The following is a 19775-nucleotide window of genomic DNA, read 5'->3' as shown; positions in this document are numbered from 1 at the left end:
TGGAAAATTATAGTCTTGTTTCTGAACTAAGAGAAAATGCACCACATTTTCACTTCAGTTCTTGGTGTGCTTCCTGAGATTTAAGGGGTGGAGACTAAGCCCCTCAGTAGACAGCACCATAAACACCACAAACACCACATCCAGCGATCATGTCAAACATGAGTGTCTTTTTACCCCGTAGTGGATCCAGCAAATCGAAGGAGCGGAGGCTGCCCTGCACCAGAAAATGATGGAACTGGAAAGTGACATGGTGAGTAAAGATGAGATATCAGAAAGATGAAGAAAAGGTGACAAGGTAAATGGAAAATGACTGTTTTCTAGCAGTTTATCTGGCATGGATGAAAGTTTGTAGCCTTGCCATTATTTTGTGAACAGACTGTGGAACAAAATTCTCAGAAGTATCCAACGGTTTTTAGTTATAGTCTCCAAAAATATCACGCTGTATTTTTGTAACATTTCTGAAGCTGATGCTGAAGAAAATCCAGTTAGGTGTTTTTTTTCTTAGGCTCAATAATTTTTCCATAATATAATTATGGTAAAAAATTACAGAAATGGTGGGTATAACTTTGATATTGAAGATCCCCAAGCCACCTCACTCCCCTTAGGATGACTACTATCCAAAAAAAAAAAGGAAAGAAAAGAAAGAGCATAGCAAGCAATGATGAGGTGGAGAAACTGGAACCCTGTGCACTGTTGGTGGGAATGTAAAATAATGCAGCCGCTGTGGGAAACAGGATGGTGGATGGTGGCCCAAAAAGTTCAAAATAAAATTACCATATGATACAGCAGTACCACTTCTGGATATATACCCAAAATAATTGAAAGTGAGCTCTTGAAGGGATATTTGTACACCCATGTTCAGAGCAGCATTGTTCACTGTAGCTTAAACCTGTCTGTCAGTGAAGTGGATGCATGAATAAGCAAAATGTGGTGTACACATATGCTGGAATATTATTCAGCCTTGAAAGAGGAATTCTGACAGATGCCACAACATGGGTGGACCTTGAGGACATTAGGCTAAGTGAGATAAACCAGGCACAAAAAGACAAATGCTGAGTGATTCCGTTTATATATGATACCTAGAATAGTCAAACTCACAGAAACTGAGAGCAAAATGATGGCTGTCAGGAGCTATGAGGAGGAGAAACGGGGACTTGTTTAATAGATAGAGAGCTTCAGTTTTGCAAGATGGATAGAGTTCTGGAGATGGGTCACATAACAATGTGTATGTGCTTAACATTACTGAACTGTGCACTTAAAAGTGGTTACAATTATAAATTTTATACTGTGTGTATTTTGCCACAATTAACTTTCTTTAAATCCCCAAGCCTGGGAAATGGTCATTACTAATTTACAGCAATACACAGAATTTTATAACAGTACTGTCATTGGTGTTATCGTTATTACTAAAAATCAGGTAGTGACTCCTATCAGGTCAGGGAATCCTATAGTAAAAACAACAACTTGCATTTATATAGCACGTCACAGCTGATAACTCATTTGCTTGTATTTTTACACAGGGCTTACATTTTACCAATAGGTTAAGCTCTAAAGTCAAAACATAACAGGAACTGTTTATATTCAAATTACCCTTGAAAACTCTTTAAATGCATAAATATTAATTAAGCAATCAGCCTGTCCCAGGCACTGGAGCTCAGACGTTATCAGGAAAGTTACCAGCAAAACTGCAAATAGACATATCCTCTCTCAAAAGTCATTGCTTAATGCGTACAAAATAAAAAAACCAACAAGGACCTACTGTATAGCACAGGGAACTATATTCAATATCTTGTAATAACTTACAATGGAAAAGGATTTGAAAAAGAGAATATTATATATATAACTGAATCACTTTGCCGTACAGCTGAAACACTGTAAATCAACTCTTTCAATAAAAAATAAAAATAATTTTTTAAATTGATGCCATCAAGTTTTCCTTCAGTGTTGGGCAAGGTCCTTGTTCCTTCAGTTAAGCATACAAAGAAATAATTGACTTGTGCTTGGGGCTATGTTCTATACGAAGATATATTTTTCAATGCTAATGGCAAGATGCTTGCAGTAGGAGGAGCCCACAGAAACTGAGGACAAGTAAGGGAACGTAAGACTGACATCTCCCAGCTCACCCGGGCTTTGCAGCAAGAGCAGACACTCACTCATTAAGGCGCATCGTGGGTGGAGTCGCCCCCACTCTCTAAATCGTTACCTATCCTTTGTGTCTGCTAATGATACCCAGATGAGTTGGAGTAAGTTAAGATTTTTATCATACAGCTCTGCTTTATTACATTTCACAACATCCTTACAAAAATTACTGTCAATATATTTACACAATTATACTTCATAGTTAGCATCCATAGCATTTATCTTATCAAAATCTATCTTTAATGACATACTCTTTTTTTTCCCTTAATGTCATACTCTTAAATTGGTATAAAAAATTCGTGTGGATTGTTTATTTTATCTCTTATGCTTCTTTCCACTGATTTTTATTTTCCTTATGTGAAACTATAAAAGTTGAACTCTTTCCCTTTAAAAGACAATTTTTTGTGATTTGTCTTATAGTAGAATTAGAGAAAACATTAATCCATACAATTAATATATCACTTTCTAATTAAGTAAGCTGACTCTCTTTATTAATATGGCCCTTTTTCTAGGAACAATTCTGCAAAATCAAAGGCTATCTGGAGGAAGAGCTAGACTACAGAAAACAAGCTCTCGACCAAGCATACATGGTAGGTGCCCCTGGCAGGGGAGACACGCAGGGTGCTTACGACTGTAGGCTCCTGAGTGAAGCATCCTGCTTGTCACGCCATGAACTTGAATGGACTGCGACCTGCAGCTCATTTCCTCAGTGGTTTCCAGTTCTCATTTTAGGACAGATATGTCCCTAGCTCTTTGCCATTATAATATTCTTATAATATTTAATAAATATTTCATGACACTTCATTTTTGTAAAATAATGCCTGTTGTTAAATACTATTTAAGTGAAAGAGTGTAGATTAGAGAGAAATTTTATTAAGTCAAATCTGATTGCTGGGAAGCCTAATTTAGTGGCAGAATAATAATGTATTTGATGTTATACATATTTTATAATACATTTATTTCTTACAACAACCCTATGAGGTAGTGGGAATATTATTATTCTTGTATTACACGTGAGGAAGTGAAGGCTCACAGGGAGAAACTTTGCCCAGTTTGGTAAGTAAGGATTAGCCTTTAGATCTGACCCCAGACCTTGTGACTTCAACTACCATAATCCAGCCGCGGTAAGAGTATGTGGGTGCACAGGCTGTGCCCTTTTCTCTCCCGCAGAAGGTGGTGCTGACTGAGGAGCTGTGCCAAATTCATGATGCATAGTGCCTAGTGTTGGACCACACCTTGCATGTCTTCTCCCCACCCCTCACCATAACACACAGTAACGACTCAAGAAGAAATGAGGAAACTTAAAAGAGGCACATTTCAAGGAGTTGCTAGTAGAGGTTTTTCTAAGGCTTTCCTGGAAGCAGCCTGACTCACTTTTGGGAAAAGAGTGAAGCACTTAGCCCCTGCTTGTGACAAAGACGAATTAGTACTCCCCTTCCAAGATGAGCAAGAGATTCTGAGCACTGCTTGATGGGGAAGGGAGGGAGTAAGAGTCGGCCGTTCATTAGAGAATAAAGAAGGCAGTGGTTTTTCCCTCCCTTCCTACCCTTTCAGCCTTGCCTCCTCTATCTACACATGATGAAATTAAACTGTGAGTGTATGTGTCTCCCAGGACTGAGTACCCATTCAGACAACTATGTTTAATTTTTAGAAGATGAGATCTGTTTAGTGCAGGACAAGAGCTTGGAGAACACCCCTCACCAGGGCATGTGCGTTTACCTCTGTCAGAGTCACAGGAAATAAAACTGTAGATGTTGGTAACAGTATCTGAAACACATAAAGGAAAAAAAAAAAACAGATATAAAGAGCGGTAGACTCCATCTAAAAAAGAAAAGCCTCAAGGACGCATTTTATAGCTAGAACAACTATAAATCTCAGAGCATTAAAAAAAAAACAGACTGAGCCCACAGACTCAGCTGTATTTCCCGATTTTTATTTTAAGGGGAAAAAATGGAGGCTGTGAAAGCCATCTTCAAGCACAGAGGTGTGTCATGTGGAAGAGGATGGGTTTTGTGCATGAAATCTATCTCCAATTTCAAATATTTTATGTCAGTTTAGACCACTTTTCAATACTTATTTCTAAAAGTATGGCTACCATGATAGATGTCTGTAAGTTATCTGTCAAATTCAAGACAGAACAAGCATTCTCAGCTACTGTTGAGAACAGAAGGATACACGGTTATTATAACAAAGTAAGGAGTTCCCCAAAATGAAAAGTGTGTGAAATGGAAAGGATCCCAAGAAAAAGAACAACTTTCCCATCATCAGAGAAGTCCACATGTTGGCTAGGTGACTCTTACAGACTCTTATAAAGAGGATCATCAAAAGGGTATTTAAACTGGATAAGCTTTGAAACTTATTGCTATGATCCTGCGAGACTAAACTAGTACACCCCTCCCCATATACACACGTGCGTGTACATTCGCACGGCACACGTAAGATGCTCAGTTCCAAAGTTAGACTTGTCTCATTCCGTTTGCCAGAGAATCCAGGAACTTGAAGCAACCTTGTACAACGCCCTGCAGCAAGAAACCGTGATCAAGTTTGGTGAATTATTAAGCGAAAAACAGCAAGAGGAGCTGAGGACCGCAGTGGAAAAGTTGCGGCGGCAGATGCTGAGGAAGAGCAGGGAGTACGACTGTCAGATCCTCCAGGAGAGGATGGAGCTCTTACAGCAAGCCCACCAGGTGAGGCTCGAGTCACGCCCCCTGTGCACGGCGGCGCTGAGCACACGGGACTCAGTGCATACGCAGCACACGGTATCGAGTGTGGGTACGGACAAGCCTGGGTGCGAGAAGCTGTTTTTATTTTCAGAGGGTGAAATAACTATTGTCTTCCACCTACACTCAGAAACGAGATGATGGTTTTGTAATGAATTAATCGTAAGAAAACCGGCACTGGAGAAGCATCGCGTAATGTTGCTATTTTTGCAACTCCTTTGTCATGAAGCACCCTTTCAGTCTCATGGAGCCTGACTCTGTCCCTTCTGCTGGGAAGCAGGACTCTCTCCAGGACAGAAGTAATGCTTCCCTGCTGCTACTCATCTCAGTCTGTAACCTAGCCTGATTACACAATCTGAGCAGTTGAAAGGGGACAAGGGCCCTGCTCCTTATTCCCAGAACAAAGAGCAACAACGTCAGAGCGTGGACACTGCCTCTCACTTACTGGCATTTGCTACATGTCAGGAACTAAACTAAGAGCTCTACTTACATCATTTCACTTAATCTTCACAATAGCCCACTGCGGTCTTCGAAGTATTCTTCTTATCCCAACTTAAGAGTCAATGATACCTGACTATACTTCAATTAAAAAAATAAAATAAAACAAAAAGAGTTAATGCTACAGAAGATAAGATACACTTAAGTGATTTGCCCAAGATGACAGAGAGTAAGCAACAGAACCAGAATTACAACCCAGATCAGCCTGGCTCCAAGGCCAGTGCACGTAACCAGTGCATCATACTGTCTTACACAGCTTGCATCATCTATCATTTATATGATTTATCTAGACAAGCAAGGCTCAAAATAGACATCCAATATTAACATATAGCCAAAATTCTTAATTCCAACTCTTTGTTCATGTCATAGCTTAATAGGCAAAGATCAGGGTCCTGGTCAAAAAGCAGACTCTGTAATAATTCCAGAGTTGAAAGTTTCAGGCTGTAGTATTTGGTACTCACAAGCTGTCATAACCAACTGGTGTAAAATCCAGATGGGCTATACGAGAAGTAGGAATATGTGGTCATCAGAGGTCAAGGCGAGTGGAAGAGGAATGGGGTTATCTTATGACACTAAAAAGAACAATTTATGGGGAACATTTAGCACACTTCAGATGTAGCCAGGAACTTTGTGGATCTTGCTAGGTTAACAAGTTGCCCAGGATCTTGATAGGTTAACAAGTTGCCCAGGTTAACAGGAAACTCTGAAGCCGTCGTGTCCCAGAGACGACAAACACATGCATGTTTGTTTCAGTAGTTCTTGAGATTCCATCATAAAGATTTAGACTTTGGTCCTGGAAGGAGTTTTTAAAGCCTTTAATAGTAGACTCTATGGTATCATTGCGTTAATGCAGGCCCCCTTTCCTTCTAGACAGGAATGAAAGCATCGTCTGCACAAGTTTCTTCACCTGCAGTAGCATTTAATTAATTTCAGCAAATCAAGAGGTGTGTTGTGGAACTGCAGAAGTGTTTAGTTTTGAGATGGAGAAATAGTTGTCTAAATTTATTTATAATTAAAACCCTGTCATGGCTTATAAGTGTCTCTTCAATCAGCTGAGGTACTTCACTCCCAAAAGAGATGGTCTTGTGTTTCAAGTTATCCAGTCTGAACTGTTAAGTATATTGTATTTCTGAGCTTCAGAGAGTTCCATTGACATTTTCTGTCTCCCAAACAAATTGTTCCTTAGAATATGCCTTTCCAGTTAGTTCTTGCTCTTTGTTTTCCCTTTTAATCAGTAGCTTTGATTTGAGAGAAGTATTCCAGGAGGCACTGGCCAGGAACTTATCATGCATAGATTCTAACTAAATTCTAGAGCGTATCATTAACCATTTATTAGAGATTGTTGTTTGAATGTTTCGGAGTGTGAGAGTAGGATTAGCCACTTTAAACTGGCCCAGAGCAGGCCTCTCTGAAGATGTCGAAAACCCAAGGGATCAGCCACATGAAGGTCTTGGCAAAGTGTCCCAGGAGTTAAGGACAGCGGGGGTTGAGTCTCTGTTGTGGGAATGGTTGCACTGTTCAGGGAACCGAGAGAAGGCCAGGACGGCAGGAGTACCCAGAGCCAAGGAGAGGCTGGTAGGAGATGGATCTGGAGACATCAGGCAGGGCTGGGTCATGTTGGGGCATGAAGGAGGTTGGTTTGATTCTCCCTTCTTCCTCTTCCTCCTTAAAACTCAAGACCTGCCCTGATCAGGTCACATTCTAAGAGTTCAGATGAGTGTAGAAAGAAAGGACATGATTAGAAGCAGGAGGAGCCAGCAGGAACCTCTCGCACCAGTCCTGATGGGGGATGACAGTGACCTGGTTCACTTGGTAGCTGTAGAGATTTAAAAAAAAAGTTAGAAAAGGGGTGTATTTTGGACCCAACAGAGTTTCCTGTCTGATTGGATGGCAAGGTGACAAGCCGATAGGAAGAAAAAGGAACAAAGCCTGCAGCACCCAGCATAGCATAACCAGCTCATTTACTAAATAATATTTAGTACAGACAGCTTCTCTGTGCCGAACACCGCACTGGGTGCTGGAGAAGGGTGATGGAGCCACACGTGGTTTTGCCTTGTTTACCTCTCTACTTAATTTGTTATCCCACGTGTTTCATATTTTGTCTCTCCTTCTGGATCTGATAGTTCTTTGAGACCGGAAACTAACTGGCGTCTTAACTGTATTCTCCGTTAATCCCCCGCAATCCTGAACACGTCAGGAGGGGCCCGCCAGGCACAGACTTGTTGGCTGAATAGAGTCCGCAGTCATCTCACGTGCCCATGACTTTACTGAGCTAATACTTGTCTCCACATCCCGCAGGCATGTCCAGGATGTACTTGCACGCTCAAGGTAGTAATATCTAGCAAGTTTATTCTTTTGCTGTATAGCTTTGGAGCATGAGTGGCACTACGGAAAGACACACAAGCACACACATCACACAAGTATACACATACTGTCCGCGTTCATTGTCACGCACATTCAAGGTCAGCCTTGATGGTCTCTCCGACAAAACACACCCTCCTCTCCTGCACGAACCTCAGCCCCTTTCCTGGGAAGCAGGATTTCTCAGTGTCTGCACCTACTGATAGTTGGGGCCCGATGATTCTTGATGGTGGGGGCTGCTCTGTGTATTGTGGGATATTTAGCAGCGTCCCTGGCCTCTGCCTACTAGGTGCCAGTTACACCCCTCCCCTCAGCTGTGACCAGTGATCACATGTGATTGATTCAAAATGTCCAGACAATCAGTGATCATGGTTGCACAACTTTGTGAATATACTAAAACCACTGAATTGTGCACTTTAAAATAAATTAACACACCTTTTTAAAAAATGTCCAGACATTGCCAAATGTCACTTGGGGTGCAAAATCATCCCCACTTGAGAACCACTGTTTTAGAGAGAGGAAGATACGATTTCTAAGATTACGTGTTCTTTGTTCTAGCTTCCCCTTTTTCTCCCCACCTTGCATTGTAAAAACCTCTCTTTCTGTTTTATTATCTCATGTCGCTTCCTTCGTTTTCTTCCCAGACTCCGCTTCTCTATTTCCTAGTTGTCCTCAAAAGAGGCATTAAATTTCAAGCCTCCCCTCTGTAACCCTGTGCTGTGAACATACAAAGCTTTAGGTGGCCAGAAAGAAATTTGAAGACTTTTTTTCACTTTTAAATAATTATTTCTGTAATGTTGATTTCAAATCACTTTGATTACTTGTGCTATTTTTGTTATATTCGATTTTTTTTCCTGCTTTATCATTTCCCTCTTTCGAGTATTTTGGAAGTATAATCTCTACTTTGTTTTATGAGAATTGGTCAGTCTTGTTTTGTGAGGAAATGCCACCCTGAAACACAATGGAAATAAGGTTTTTAAAAAATGGTAGAAAAAAAATGAGATTGTTGCATTTATGTGATCCAGCTTTAGCCATTTTTTTTTTAAATGTGGTAGTAAGCAACCAAAAATCTTAATCCAAATGGTTTACAACAAAGTTTGTTTGTTGCTCACTGGTTCTGGGACACACCGCCGTCTCTGCAGGGATGTGGCTTTCTCAGTAGCACTGCAGCTCGTGTTCCGCTGGCCACATCCAAGCCCCAGGACAGTGGGGTGAGGACCTTACCTCTCTCACTGGGAAGGGGTCTGCAGGGGGAGACTGACTCAGAACAAAGGAGTGGCAAATAGTTTTTTAATACAATCGGAGTGGGAGGGCATAGCTCAGCGGTTGAGTGCCTGCTTAGCATGCACGAGGTCCTGGGTTCAATCCCCAGAACCTCATTTTTAAAAAATTAAATAAAAATAAGTAAATAAACCTAATTACCTACCTTCCCCCCCACACACACACACAAAGTTCCTTTTTTAATACAATCAATGACAGTGATTTTCACTATGAGTTTGGGTAACTTTTGAAACATGCAACAACCCTCTGGGTATAGAAAAATGTATATGTAATGTTTCCAGATATTAATGTTTTTATTGAAACTTCTGCGTTTTAGGTCAGTGAACAATCTTCTCGTTTAACTTAATGCCCTCTCAAGCTTTTTTTTTTCCCCCTTTCTTTCAGAGAATTCGTGACTTAGAAGATAAAACAGACATTCAGAAGAGACAGATAAAGGACTTAGAAGAAAAGGTACGTGTTTAAGTTCAATATGTATTTCAGTCTTTATTTTTTAGATCAGACAGTAATATCGGCTTCACTCACTGTTTTCTTTCTTCTCAGCTGCTGTGTATCTCACGTGGGTAGGGTAGTTACAGTAAACGTAGACTCTGCCGATACATAGTCAGGCCCCAGGATTCCCGCAAAGCTTCTGCCTTCAGTCATATTTTTGCCTTCTGTATTGATTCCTATTCTTTTCCATGTATGTTTTTGTTTTCTCGGTTTTCCCCTTCCCCATCTTCACTTCTTTTCCAAAAATTTCTTCTAAGTTTTGTTACTCTACTTTGCTCTTTAAAAAAAAAAAATTGTTTAGTCCCTTTAAAAAAAAATCTTTCCCATTGCTCATAAAAAGCCCTTTCCCCCTTGTGCTGCAATCTCACCTCAGTAATACATCCAGTAATTTAGACTGACACGTGATAATTATGCTCTCCTGTCACTTCCCCAGTGGTCCGAGAGAGTAACTGCTTCTTCCAAGTCAGCCAACACTTCTCGGGGGTAAAGAGGGCATTTGGAAACGTGTGTGTGCTGGGGGAAGGGAGAGGGTGACGCAGGGGTGCTGCCTAGCTGCAATGAGTTTACAGTCTCACATAACCGAGAGTCATCCTGCCCGAGGTGCCAGGAGCACTTGGCAAGAGGGAGTCTCTAGAGTTCCAGTCTCGTAGACTGCAAGCAGCTGCTTGGATCCCTGTGTTGCAAAAATCAATGGTGATTTTGCAGTATCTTTCATGGGCACCCCAGAAGCAAGTAGCAAATCATCTACCATTTCTGAGACAATGATTAGAATTTGGTTCATCCCAAATTGCTTCTGTATGTGAGCTGTCCATGTATGTGAGCTCAGAGGGCGTTGGTAGGATCCAGTAGCCAGGCAGTCAGCCACCTGGATTCTCATGGAGGCTGGGTCTTCATGTACTTATCTGACCTTGGGTAAGTGACTTCATCCCCTGTGTCTAAGCCACATTTATAAAATAAGGGTGATAACGGTCGCCCTCACCTCCTCTCATGGGTTCCATGAGGAACGTATGAGGTCACTTAGATGAAAATTAGGAAACACAGAGAAAGTGTAAGTCAAACTAAAGTACAGTTTTTAAAATTTCCAAATGTAAAGCATGTATCTTACGTAAATTTTTAAAATTGAATTTTCTTGATGTCAGAAGTGTGCTGTTTAGTTCTGCGGGATTAAATGAGGCAAAGGTAAAAGTGCAGTAAACCAAAAACTGAGTCTAATTTCCCAGCGTTTGTCAGGAAGACCCACAGAAGGCAGGGATTGTTTCAGAGCTTCCCTGGTTGTCAAAGGACACACCCAATGTCTTCCACTTTCCATGTTTTTGAAGGGCTAGTTCTTGGTGCTAGTCGTCCTCTCTGCTAATTCTCAGACAGTCCTGGGCTGGCTCCAGGCAGAAGTCACAGTGAAGACAGTTCTGCCCTATTCACCTGAGGAAAAGCAGACAGAGGAACTTTTTTATATCTAGTCATACCCCCTCAACCCCCCGATATTCTAAATCCCATGGAAATTTTGGAAGGAAAGGGATTAAGATTTTGTTCACTGTCAGAATTAAGGGTGAACTTTTTTATTTCACAGTTCCGAACTTCCTAAACATTTATGAAAATAGGTTAATGTACTTAACAGAAAATAAAGATGATTTCGCTATCAAAGAGCATATTCCATGTACAGTGCTAAACTAAGCCATTTCAAGAACAACCCAGTTGGTCTGTGATTAGAGATGTGAACAAGAGATGAGGTTTATAAAGCACCTTCCGTTCACTTGACCTCAATGCTGCTCGCCCACAAGCTCAGTAAAAAGGCTAAAGATCACTTATGTCAGGGATGTTCTTCATTCTTTCCCCAGCGGTACTTGAACACCCCTGCAGGGTACATACAATAGTCCTTCCTTGTTCCTAATTCCCACGCACCTGGGTGGTATAAATCAGGTGATGACAACAAACGTAGCGAAGTTGCTTCCCACGGGCAGCTCCTCACCATTATCAAAGCACCCCTGCATTCATCATCTCATTTGATTGTCCTGATTATTCTGAGACAGACACAGCAGATATAATCCCCTTTTATACAAGTAATAAAACAATGGCTCAGAGAGATTAAGCAACTTTCCCCAAATCATATGACAAGACTGGCAAATCAAGGCCAGAGGTCAGGCGTCTGACCCTGAGATCTACAGCCTGCCCACCACATGGCATGGAATTAAGACTCTCATTGCCAGCTAGGTGATGGGCATCCCCTCGTGCCCAGAGAGGTGTCTCCAACACCTGACCTCCTCACAGGGACAGGGGAAGCCTTCCAGTCCTCTCCTCTGTCCACGGCTGCTACAGGTGCCATCCTGTCACTGTCCATCTTCAAGAAATGAAAAAAAGGGACACAGTTTCTCCTTTTCGTACTGCTACATCAGTCACCCATACGGCTGTTCACACCATGTTTATAACTTGTTCGTGCAGCCTTGGCACACTGAAGCAAGTGCCTTCTAAGTAATGGCATTAAAAGAAATATGTAAGGGGGCAGATGCAGCTGAGTGGTAGAGTGTGTGCTTAGCATGCACGAGGTCCTGGGTTCCATCCCCAGTACCTCCATTAAAATACGTAAGTAAATAAATAAACCTAATCACCTCCCCCCCACAAACAAACAAAAAATAAATAAATAAAATATAGAAAAAAGGAAATATGCAAATAACATGCCCAGTATGAGACGACCACATAGGACCCTATTCAAAGATGTCGTGTCCAACAGAACACCCCTGAAGTGTGATAAGGCCAAAGACTTTGTGGCTCCAAGAGTAAATCACCAAGGAAGCCAGTATTTGAAAAAACCGATCTGGCCTGTGATATTTTATTTAGTACACAGTTGGTTTTATACCAGCCCTCCACAAGTGTGTTTTCCATCCAAGTTATCTGCTTCTCTGGTGAAGGGTCTTGGTGACGAGAGACAAGTCAGACTCCATTTAGCTTCTATGAGTCAGACAAGGAGAAACCTCGCTCAGAAGCGTGACAGGCTGGGGTAGCGTCATCCTGTCACCACCTGGAGTGTCCATTGCTGTTAAAAGCATATTTCATACCAATAGGATGACCACATAGCCTCACTCATCCGGGACAGACACAGTTTATACCTGTTGCCCTGATGTAATTACTAACACTGTTCCAGTTCCCTCTCAGGAGGACCCCCTGAGGAGAGTTGAGCATGTGTTTACCCTGCAGATTAATATTCTTCCTACTGTGCCTTAGTCCTAAAACCTAACACATTAGCCAGACAATGATAGCATTGAGTGATTTAAGTGTATGCTGTGATCATTTAAAAAGATTTTAATTACCCTCTCACACATTAAAAATAGAGACAATAGCATGTAATAGAGTAGGACTCAGGAGGTGTGAGCACTAGGCTTCACTGTACCATGAAATTAAGTCTGTTGATTAACTGCTCTGTGCTTATTTTTCTCTCTTATAAAAGTAGGAGCTTAGACCAATCACCTGTAAGGCCCCCTCAGAATTCTAAAACGTATGAGTCGATGTGAGTTGAACACTAGTTATTCACTGCATTTCTTTACCAGTGGAAAAATAAAAGGTATGGTTTTTTGAAACAAAAGGTACTTGGTGTGTATATGAGAAATGGTCAGATTTGAGCAATGTGGAAAAGCTGAGGTTTTGTACTACCTGAATGGCACTGCAGAAATTCAGATTTACATAATCTTCTTCTTTTTCTTCTGCAGTTTCTGTTTCTATTCTTGTTCTTCTCTCTTGCCTTTATTCTATGGCCTTGATGTCAAGGTGCCTCTTACAGGTAAGATTCCATTTACTTCTCAAAATGTGCTTCTAAGAGATATTGGATAAGGATGCTGCCTGTGGTTTCTATGCTCGTGTTTTTAAAAAAAACAAATACAGTTGGTTTGGTTAGCTTAAATGTGCCATAAAAATGAGAAACAGATCCAGTCAGTTCGGATGATGATTAAAGAAATAAAACAACTATGAAGAATGAGGGATATCAAGAACTTTTTTCTAGTTAACTGCCTTGCTTTGGGGGGTCATGATGTCTCTGGATCTGTGTATTCTCACTGTAGTCTCATTACATAGAATGAGTTGCTTTTCTATCTGCAAAGTGAAGAAATATGAACATATTTTTGGTGTATCTTCCAGCTTGAAAATTCTGCTTCTGTAAATCTAACAAGTTAAAAATGACTGCTTTTTTAGACCCTTTCTCCTAGTCCCTTTTCATCAGGACTCAGGAAAACAGGCTATTTAGTGAAAATGGATCTTGTTTTAAAATAAGGTAACTTGCAATGTCAACTTAGAACAAAAAAGAAGAGTCTTATCATTACTAAATTGTCAAACCCAGGTCTCACAAATATATGTATAAAAGATCTTAGGCAGTGATTCCCAATGCTATTAAAAACACAGATTCCAAAGCCTTACCTCCGATTTAATGAAGCAGATTCCTGGCCGTGGGAACGAGACAGAGGGTGAGAGAGGTGGAGGGCAAGGATTGATCTGTGTCTTTACTGAGCGCACCAGGTGATTCTGACGTCTACCCAGGTCCAGAAACCACAAACCTTAATACCATTATTGTAAAATGAAGAAGGCTGGCTGCTCTTCCAAGTCCCTTTCCCGTGGTCTGGGTCAACTTTGGTTATCCTCTTAGGTTCTATTATACAGGGATGTTTCCTGGACCTCATGTTATGTGACATTTTCTGTAGCAAGTTGAAAAATGGAAGAGGAAACTTTCTCCTCCGTGGGTTTCAGCTCTGTTACCTGGGTGTGAGGCAGACAAGCAAAAGTTCATTAGCATGACCTGACACAAGGAAGGGGTTAAGCAGACACGCCCAGAAAGTCTGCCCATATAACCAACTCCCTGGCTTATTCCTTCCTCCGAGAATTTTCTTTTTGGACTGAAAGTGATCCTTTGTCTGACAAGAAGGGTAGCCTTGCAGCCCATCAAGAAGAGGACTTAGTCTCTTAAACTGAATAAGACTATCTAAAGAGAAGTGGGTGAGATTCTCTAGGAAAGGAGCAACATGGCCGGAACCTCAGAAAACCAACAGCCCTCCCCTACAAAGAACCATAAATAAGTGAGGCAAATAAAACTCAGTTAGGGTGGTATAGGGAAGAAACCTCAAACCTTACAAATACTAGCTAGCAAGTGAATAGCTTTGAACATTAATATCAATAATGATTAACATTTAATGCTGTGGGTGCTGTTTTAAGCAGTAGATACATTAATCCTCAAAAAAAAAACTTAGAAAGTAGGTGCTATTTTTATTTTTTATTTACTTATTTATTTTTTACAGTTAGAGAAATTGCAGCATGTGACTCTCCCAAGACCACACGGCTACAATGGGCAGGACTAGGATTTGTACCCAGCCAGCCTCACACCAGAGTCCACTTTCAACCTCACTAATGAAAGAGGAGGGCCTTTCTCTCACATTTTCAGCATCACTTATGTGCATATAGATCAGCTGTCGGAGGTGTCCTCTATGATTTGTGTAGTCCTGCTTAGCTCTTGGGATTTGAAATTGCAATGTGCTCATTTCCATACTTTTTCCCATTTTTTGTAACTCCTTGAGAGATGAACAAAATGTGATTTGCTTTTCCCTCCAGAGTAGCACAATAATTGACACTTAGTTATGGTCAAATGAAAAAAACATAATTGTAATTAATAATAATATAGTAAATTAACATGACTGTGAATCTGGGCAGTGTAAATTATGTACAGGGAAAAGGCTGAGTGGTGTAGAGTGTATGGCTTTGCAGTTAAACATCCTGTTACATTTGAATCCTCCCGTTTACTAGTTGTGTGATGGTAGGTTTAGCCCGAGGTCAGTTTTCCTATTCCATAAGATGGTTATGATTAATTATATTAACTATAGCATGGTATTATGTTGAGAGAATTAGATGAGATTATGCATATAAAGGACTTACACATGGACTGGCACATGGTTCAACAATCAGCAACTCTGAGCTAGTAGTATAAAAAACAAGTTGGCTGTCACATTCACTGAGTTTGCAAATATACAGGTTTGAAAATAAAACCTCTAGTACTGCCAAGTAGTTTACCACCAAAACTAAAATGTAGTTACCGCTTTATCTCCTCTTTTCAGAGAATAATTGGGATTATTATAAACAATTAAATATATAACTTTATATAGAGACATATAACTTTATATAGATATATAACTTTATATATAAAACTTTATATATATAATATATATTTATATATGTAAATAAATAATATATAATACATAATATATTATAATCATATATAATAATATATTTATATATAAATATATAATGATAAATATTTATATAAATAAATAAATATAAAATACCCGGAATAAGACATTACCAGAGAGTGACTAATGCTATGTATATGTCCAAAGCAGGCAAGAGAGAGACAGGAGGAAGTAAGGAAGAAAAATGTGTGGCTTCTTGGCAGGTAGTAAAAACATACTGCAAATAACTGTACAAATATTTTTCCTACTGAATTAATGATTTATGTTCTACTCTTAAACCAAAGACTAACTTAAATTATATATAAAGATACCCTCCTTAAAATGCAGTGACTCATGCTTCTTTCCTTGTAGCATTTACCGAAGTCATTGTTGTCAATGATCTAGTAGCTGCTAAAGGCGCCCGAGAAAGCACGCTGACTGCTCTCGGTGGTTGCTGACTAAATAGCTCAGTTCCGTGCGTTCTAGTGGGACTTTTACTGTAAGCAGGGGAACCCCAGGTAGTTGTAAGAGATACCATCTGCCCACGCATTCATCTTTTTCTTCCAGTTTTATTGAGATATGATTGACATTCAGCACCGTGTGACTTTAAGGGGTACAGCATGATGATTTGACCTACATACATCGCAAAATGATTATCACAATAAATTTAGTGAACATCTATCATCTATAGATACAAAATTCAAGAAATAGAAAGAATTTTGTTTCTTGTGCTGAGAACTCTTAGGATTTACTCTCTTAACAACTTTTATATATAGTATACAGCTGTGTTAATTATATTTATCATGTTGTAAGTTACATCCCCAGTACTTATTTATCTTATAACTGGAAGTTTGTACCTTTTGACTGCCTTCATCCAGTACCTTTCCCCCCCCCACCCCTTGCCTCAGGTAACCACAACCTGGTGGTTGTGGTTTTCTATGAGTTTGTTTGTTTAGTTGGTTGGTTTTGAAGTCTAATTGACCTACAACATTATGTTAGTTCCTGTTACACAACCTAGTGATCAATATTTCTGTTCACTTCAAAATGATCACTAAGATAAGTCTAGTTACACTCCAATCTGTGGTGACACAAAGATGCTACGTAGTTATTGACTGTACTCCCCACGCTGTACATTTCATGCCCATGACTCATCTATTTTGCAACTGGAAGTTTGTACCTCTTGATTTCTTTCACGTGTCCCTTTCCTCCATACATTCTGTACTTTTATGCTAATAAATTGTGTACCACTAATTCTTCCATGTTAGACATCTACCGAGGAAGACAAAGGAAAGAGGAGAATGGAAAGAGTACAGAAATAGCTATCAGCAGTTTTAGCCATTATGTGCAGGTTACAGTGACCCACTGAAAATCCTCCTCTTCTTAGGAGGGTTGGATCAGTGAAGAACACCACAGCCCCTCTGGTCATTTTGTAGTTGGGAAGACCAGACAGATAACAGGTGACCATGATTCTGCATCCATGTACTAGTTCATTTTTGATGATACATCTCTAGTGTCAGCCATGAATTCTTGAACTGGCTAGCTCAATATTTTCACTTCCTACCTAGTAACTATAAACCATGTTAAAAGGCACCTAATACTGTATTGTTGTTCTGATCCCCCAAAAACTTAACAATAAATGCTGTATTATAAAAAACCGCCACAGTGACTAGTCACAAATTCTCCATTAAAATAGACAAATGTTTATTTCTTATTACATTTACATTTTTTTTCGATCCGTCTTCCCACTAATACCTGTCTGTAGGTGACCTATGGGTTAATGGCTTTATGACCAATCTCTGCAGTATGCGTTCTTTAAGAGAATTTTGCTCCTATTCTTTTATATTGGTTAAAAAAAGAAGTCCATTTGATGCATCATTATATGCTAATTAATCGGCCCTTCCTTTGTGTAAATATATCCATTAGCCTTTATCTAGTCGTATATTGTATCTTCGGAGTCTGTAACAGTGCCTCATATATACTAGGTGCTGAGTAAATTTTTAGTTGACGGACTGAAGTATGGGTGGATGAATAAATAAATACCTGGGTAAATGAATGTGAAAGCAGATTTGTGACATGTTAGAGCAGAGCCCTGGATAACATAACAATCTAATACCAAGATAACTATCCTCTCTGTTCTTTATCTGTCATTTGGAGAATAACTTAAAGAATGAATGAACAGAGGAAAGAATATATTCACAAATATATTCTCCCCCAGCGCCATCATGGGGACACCTTACTTTCTGGAGTCAGTGCTTCCCCTCAGACACTCTTATAACTCATTCTTCACACAGCAGCCCAAGCAAATTTTAGGAAACACAAATCTAATCAGCCCCCCCTTCCTTGGGAAGGCATCTCCTTTAGGGTCAAATCGCAGTTCCTTAATGTGGCCAAGAAAGCCTGTCTGGTCAAACTGCAAACAGCCTCTCAGGTTTCCTGTTGCTCCAGGATCTGCCATGAGGAGCCATACTCCCCCTGCCTCCCACAGGGGTCTGTACCCACAGTCCTTGTGCACAGAATACAGTCAGCCCTCTGTATCCATGGGTTCCACATCCTTGGATTCAACCAAAGGTAGATAGAAAATATTTGGGGAAAAATTCCATAAAGTTTCAAACAGCAAAACTTGAATTTGCCACATGCAGGCAACTATTTACATAGCATTTCCATTGTATTATGTCATCTAGAGATGACTTAGAATATACGGGAGAATGTGAGTAGGCTATATGCAAACAGCTCACCATTTTCTGTAAGAAACTTGGACATCCTTGGGTTTTGGTAAGGGGTCCTGGAATCAATCCCCCGTGCCCCCGTGGATACAGAGGGACAACTAAACTTTCCCTCCTGCTTTATCTAATAAACACCTGCTCGCTCATCCCCCAGATCTCAGCTCATTTGTGATTCCCTCAGGAGAGTCTTCCTAGATTTCACTTCTGGTCAAATTTTATATGCATTTCGGGGTTTCCTTTTTGTTTTTTTAATTACTATATCTCTCCTTCATTGCATATAAAATTCATGAGGGCAGAGACCTTACATGCTTTCTCCACTCTTGTACCCCAAATGCCAAGACAGTGTCTAGCAGATAACTGACAATCAATAAATACTTTTTTAATGAAAGTGATGATATTACAATAGAAGAGGACATCTTGTTTTATAACTGAAAAAGCACATTTGGTGTCCATTATTTTATGTAATACTTAAACAACCCTGCAGAATAGATACTATTATACCTCTCCAAACATTAATTTCCCAATATAAAAAATTAGCAAGTCATAGCATCTACTGTTTTTCTAATGATTAATAAGTGATATTATATAAGTAAAGTAACCAGCATCGTCCCTGGCTCATAGAAAGGATCGTTAAAAGCCAAGTTCCTCGGACACACCAAGCATTTGTTTTAGATAATGCATTCGGAGATGTGCTCTCGTCTACCTGGACCCCGTTTCGCACAGCACCGTCAACTAGTTAACGTCCATTTGTCCTTCCCATCTCAGTGTAAAATTAGGGACGCAGGGAAGCCTCCCTTGGTGCTCTGGCTTCAGGTAAGTTTCATTCCATATTATTTGTCTTTTTCACTAGGATTCTCATAGACCAGTTATCTAACAACCCTCAGTATCAGCTTCCTCATCTGTGAAATGGAAGTAATAATACCAGCTACCATTTATCGAATACTTTACAATAAATTGTATATAAAGACTGATAGATTGAAAGGTGTTGGGAAAGGCCCTTCGGGTCCTGGGTAGTGTAAGTGGTTGGATGGTCGTGCCCTTTACCGTGAAAAGCATGGATGGAAATCAGGAAGAAGGGACTACTGTTCATGATTTTGGGTTATTTGTGATGACTAGAGAACAGGGGTTAGCTACAGTTTGGGGGCTTTTTTTTTTGACATTTCTTATTGATTTATAATCATTTTACAATGTTGTGTTAAATTCTAGTGTTCAGCACAATTTTTCAGTCATACATGGACACATACACACTCATTATCACATTTTTTCCTCTGTGATTCCCTGTGCTATACAGTATAATCCTGTCCATCCATTCTACAATTTTGAAATCCCAGTGTATCCCTTCCCACCCTCCACCCCACTGGCAACCACAAGTC

General features: G+C 40.1%; 1 protein-coding gene across 4 annotated transcripts in view; it reads left to right on the top strand.

Annotated features, from left to right (window-relative positions):
* JAKMIP2 (janus kinase and microtubule interacting protein 2) overlaps positions 1-19775 on the top strand; it is a 158157-nt gene that overhangs the window by 127113 nt on the left and 11269 nt on the right. For 3 of the 4 annotated variants that reach the window (XM_031449295.2, XM_010990340.3, XM_010990338.3), the window contains 5 exons: positions 182-250; positions 2652-2729; positions 4623-4826; positions 9384-9449; positions 13187-13257. In XM_031449295.2, coding sequence (XP_031305155.1) covers positions 182-250; positions 2652-2729; positions 4623-4826; positions 9384-9449; positions 13187-13237 — 468 coding nt within the window. In that variant the 3' untranslated portion in view covers positions 13238-13257. The remainder of the gene's footprint in view (positions 1-181; positions 251-2651; positions 2730-4622; positions 4827-9383; positions 9450-13186; positions 13258-19775) is intronic. The other variant, XM_010990339.3, reaches the window with a different exon arrangement.

The sequence above is a fragment of the Camelus dromedarius genome, chromosome 3 (assembly GCF_036321535.1).
Source record: "Camelus dromedarius isolate mCamDro1 chromosome 3, mCamDro1.pat, whole genome shotgun sequence".
Taxonomy (NCBI): Eukaryota; Metazoa; Chordata; class Mammalia; order Artiodactyla; family Camelidae; genus Camelus; species Camelus dromedarius.
This window is presented reverse-complemented; position numbering and strand designations above follow the sequence as displayed.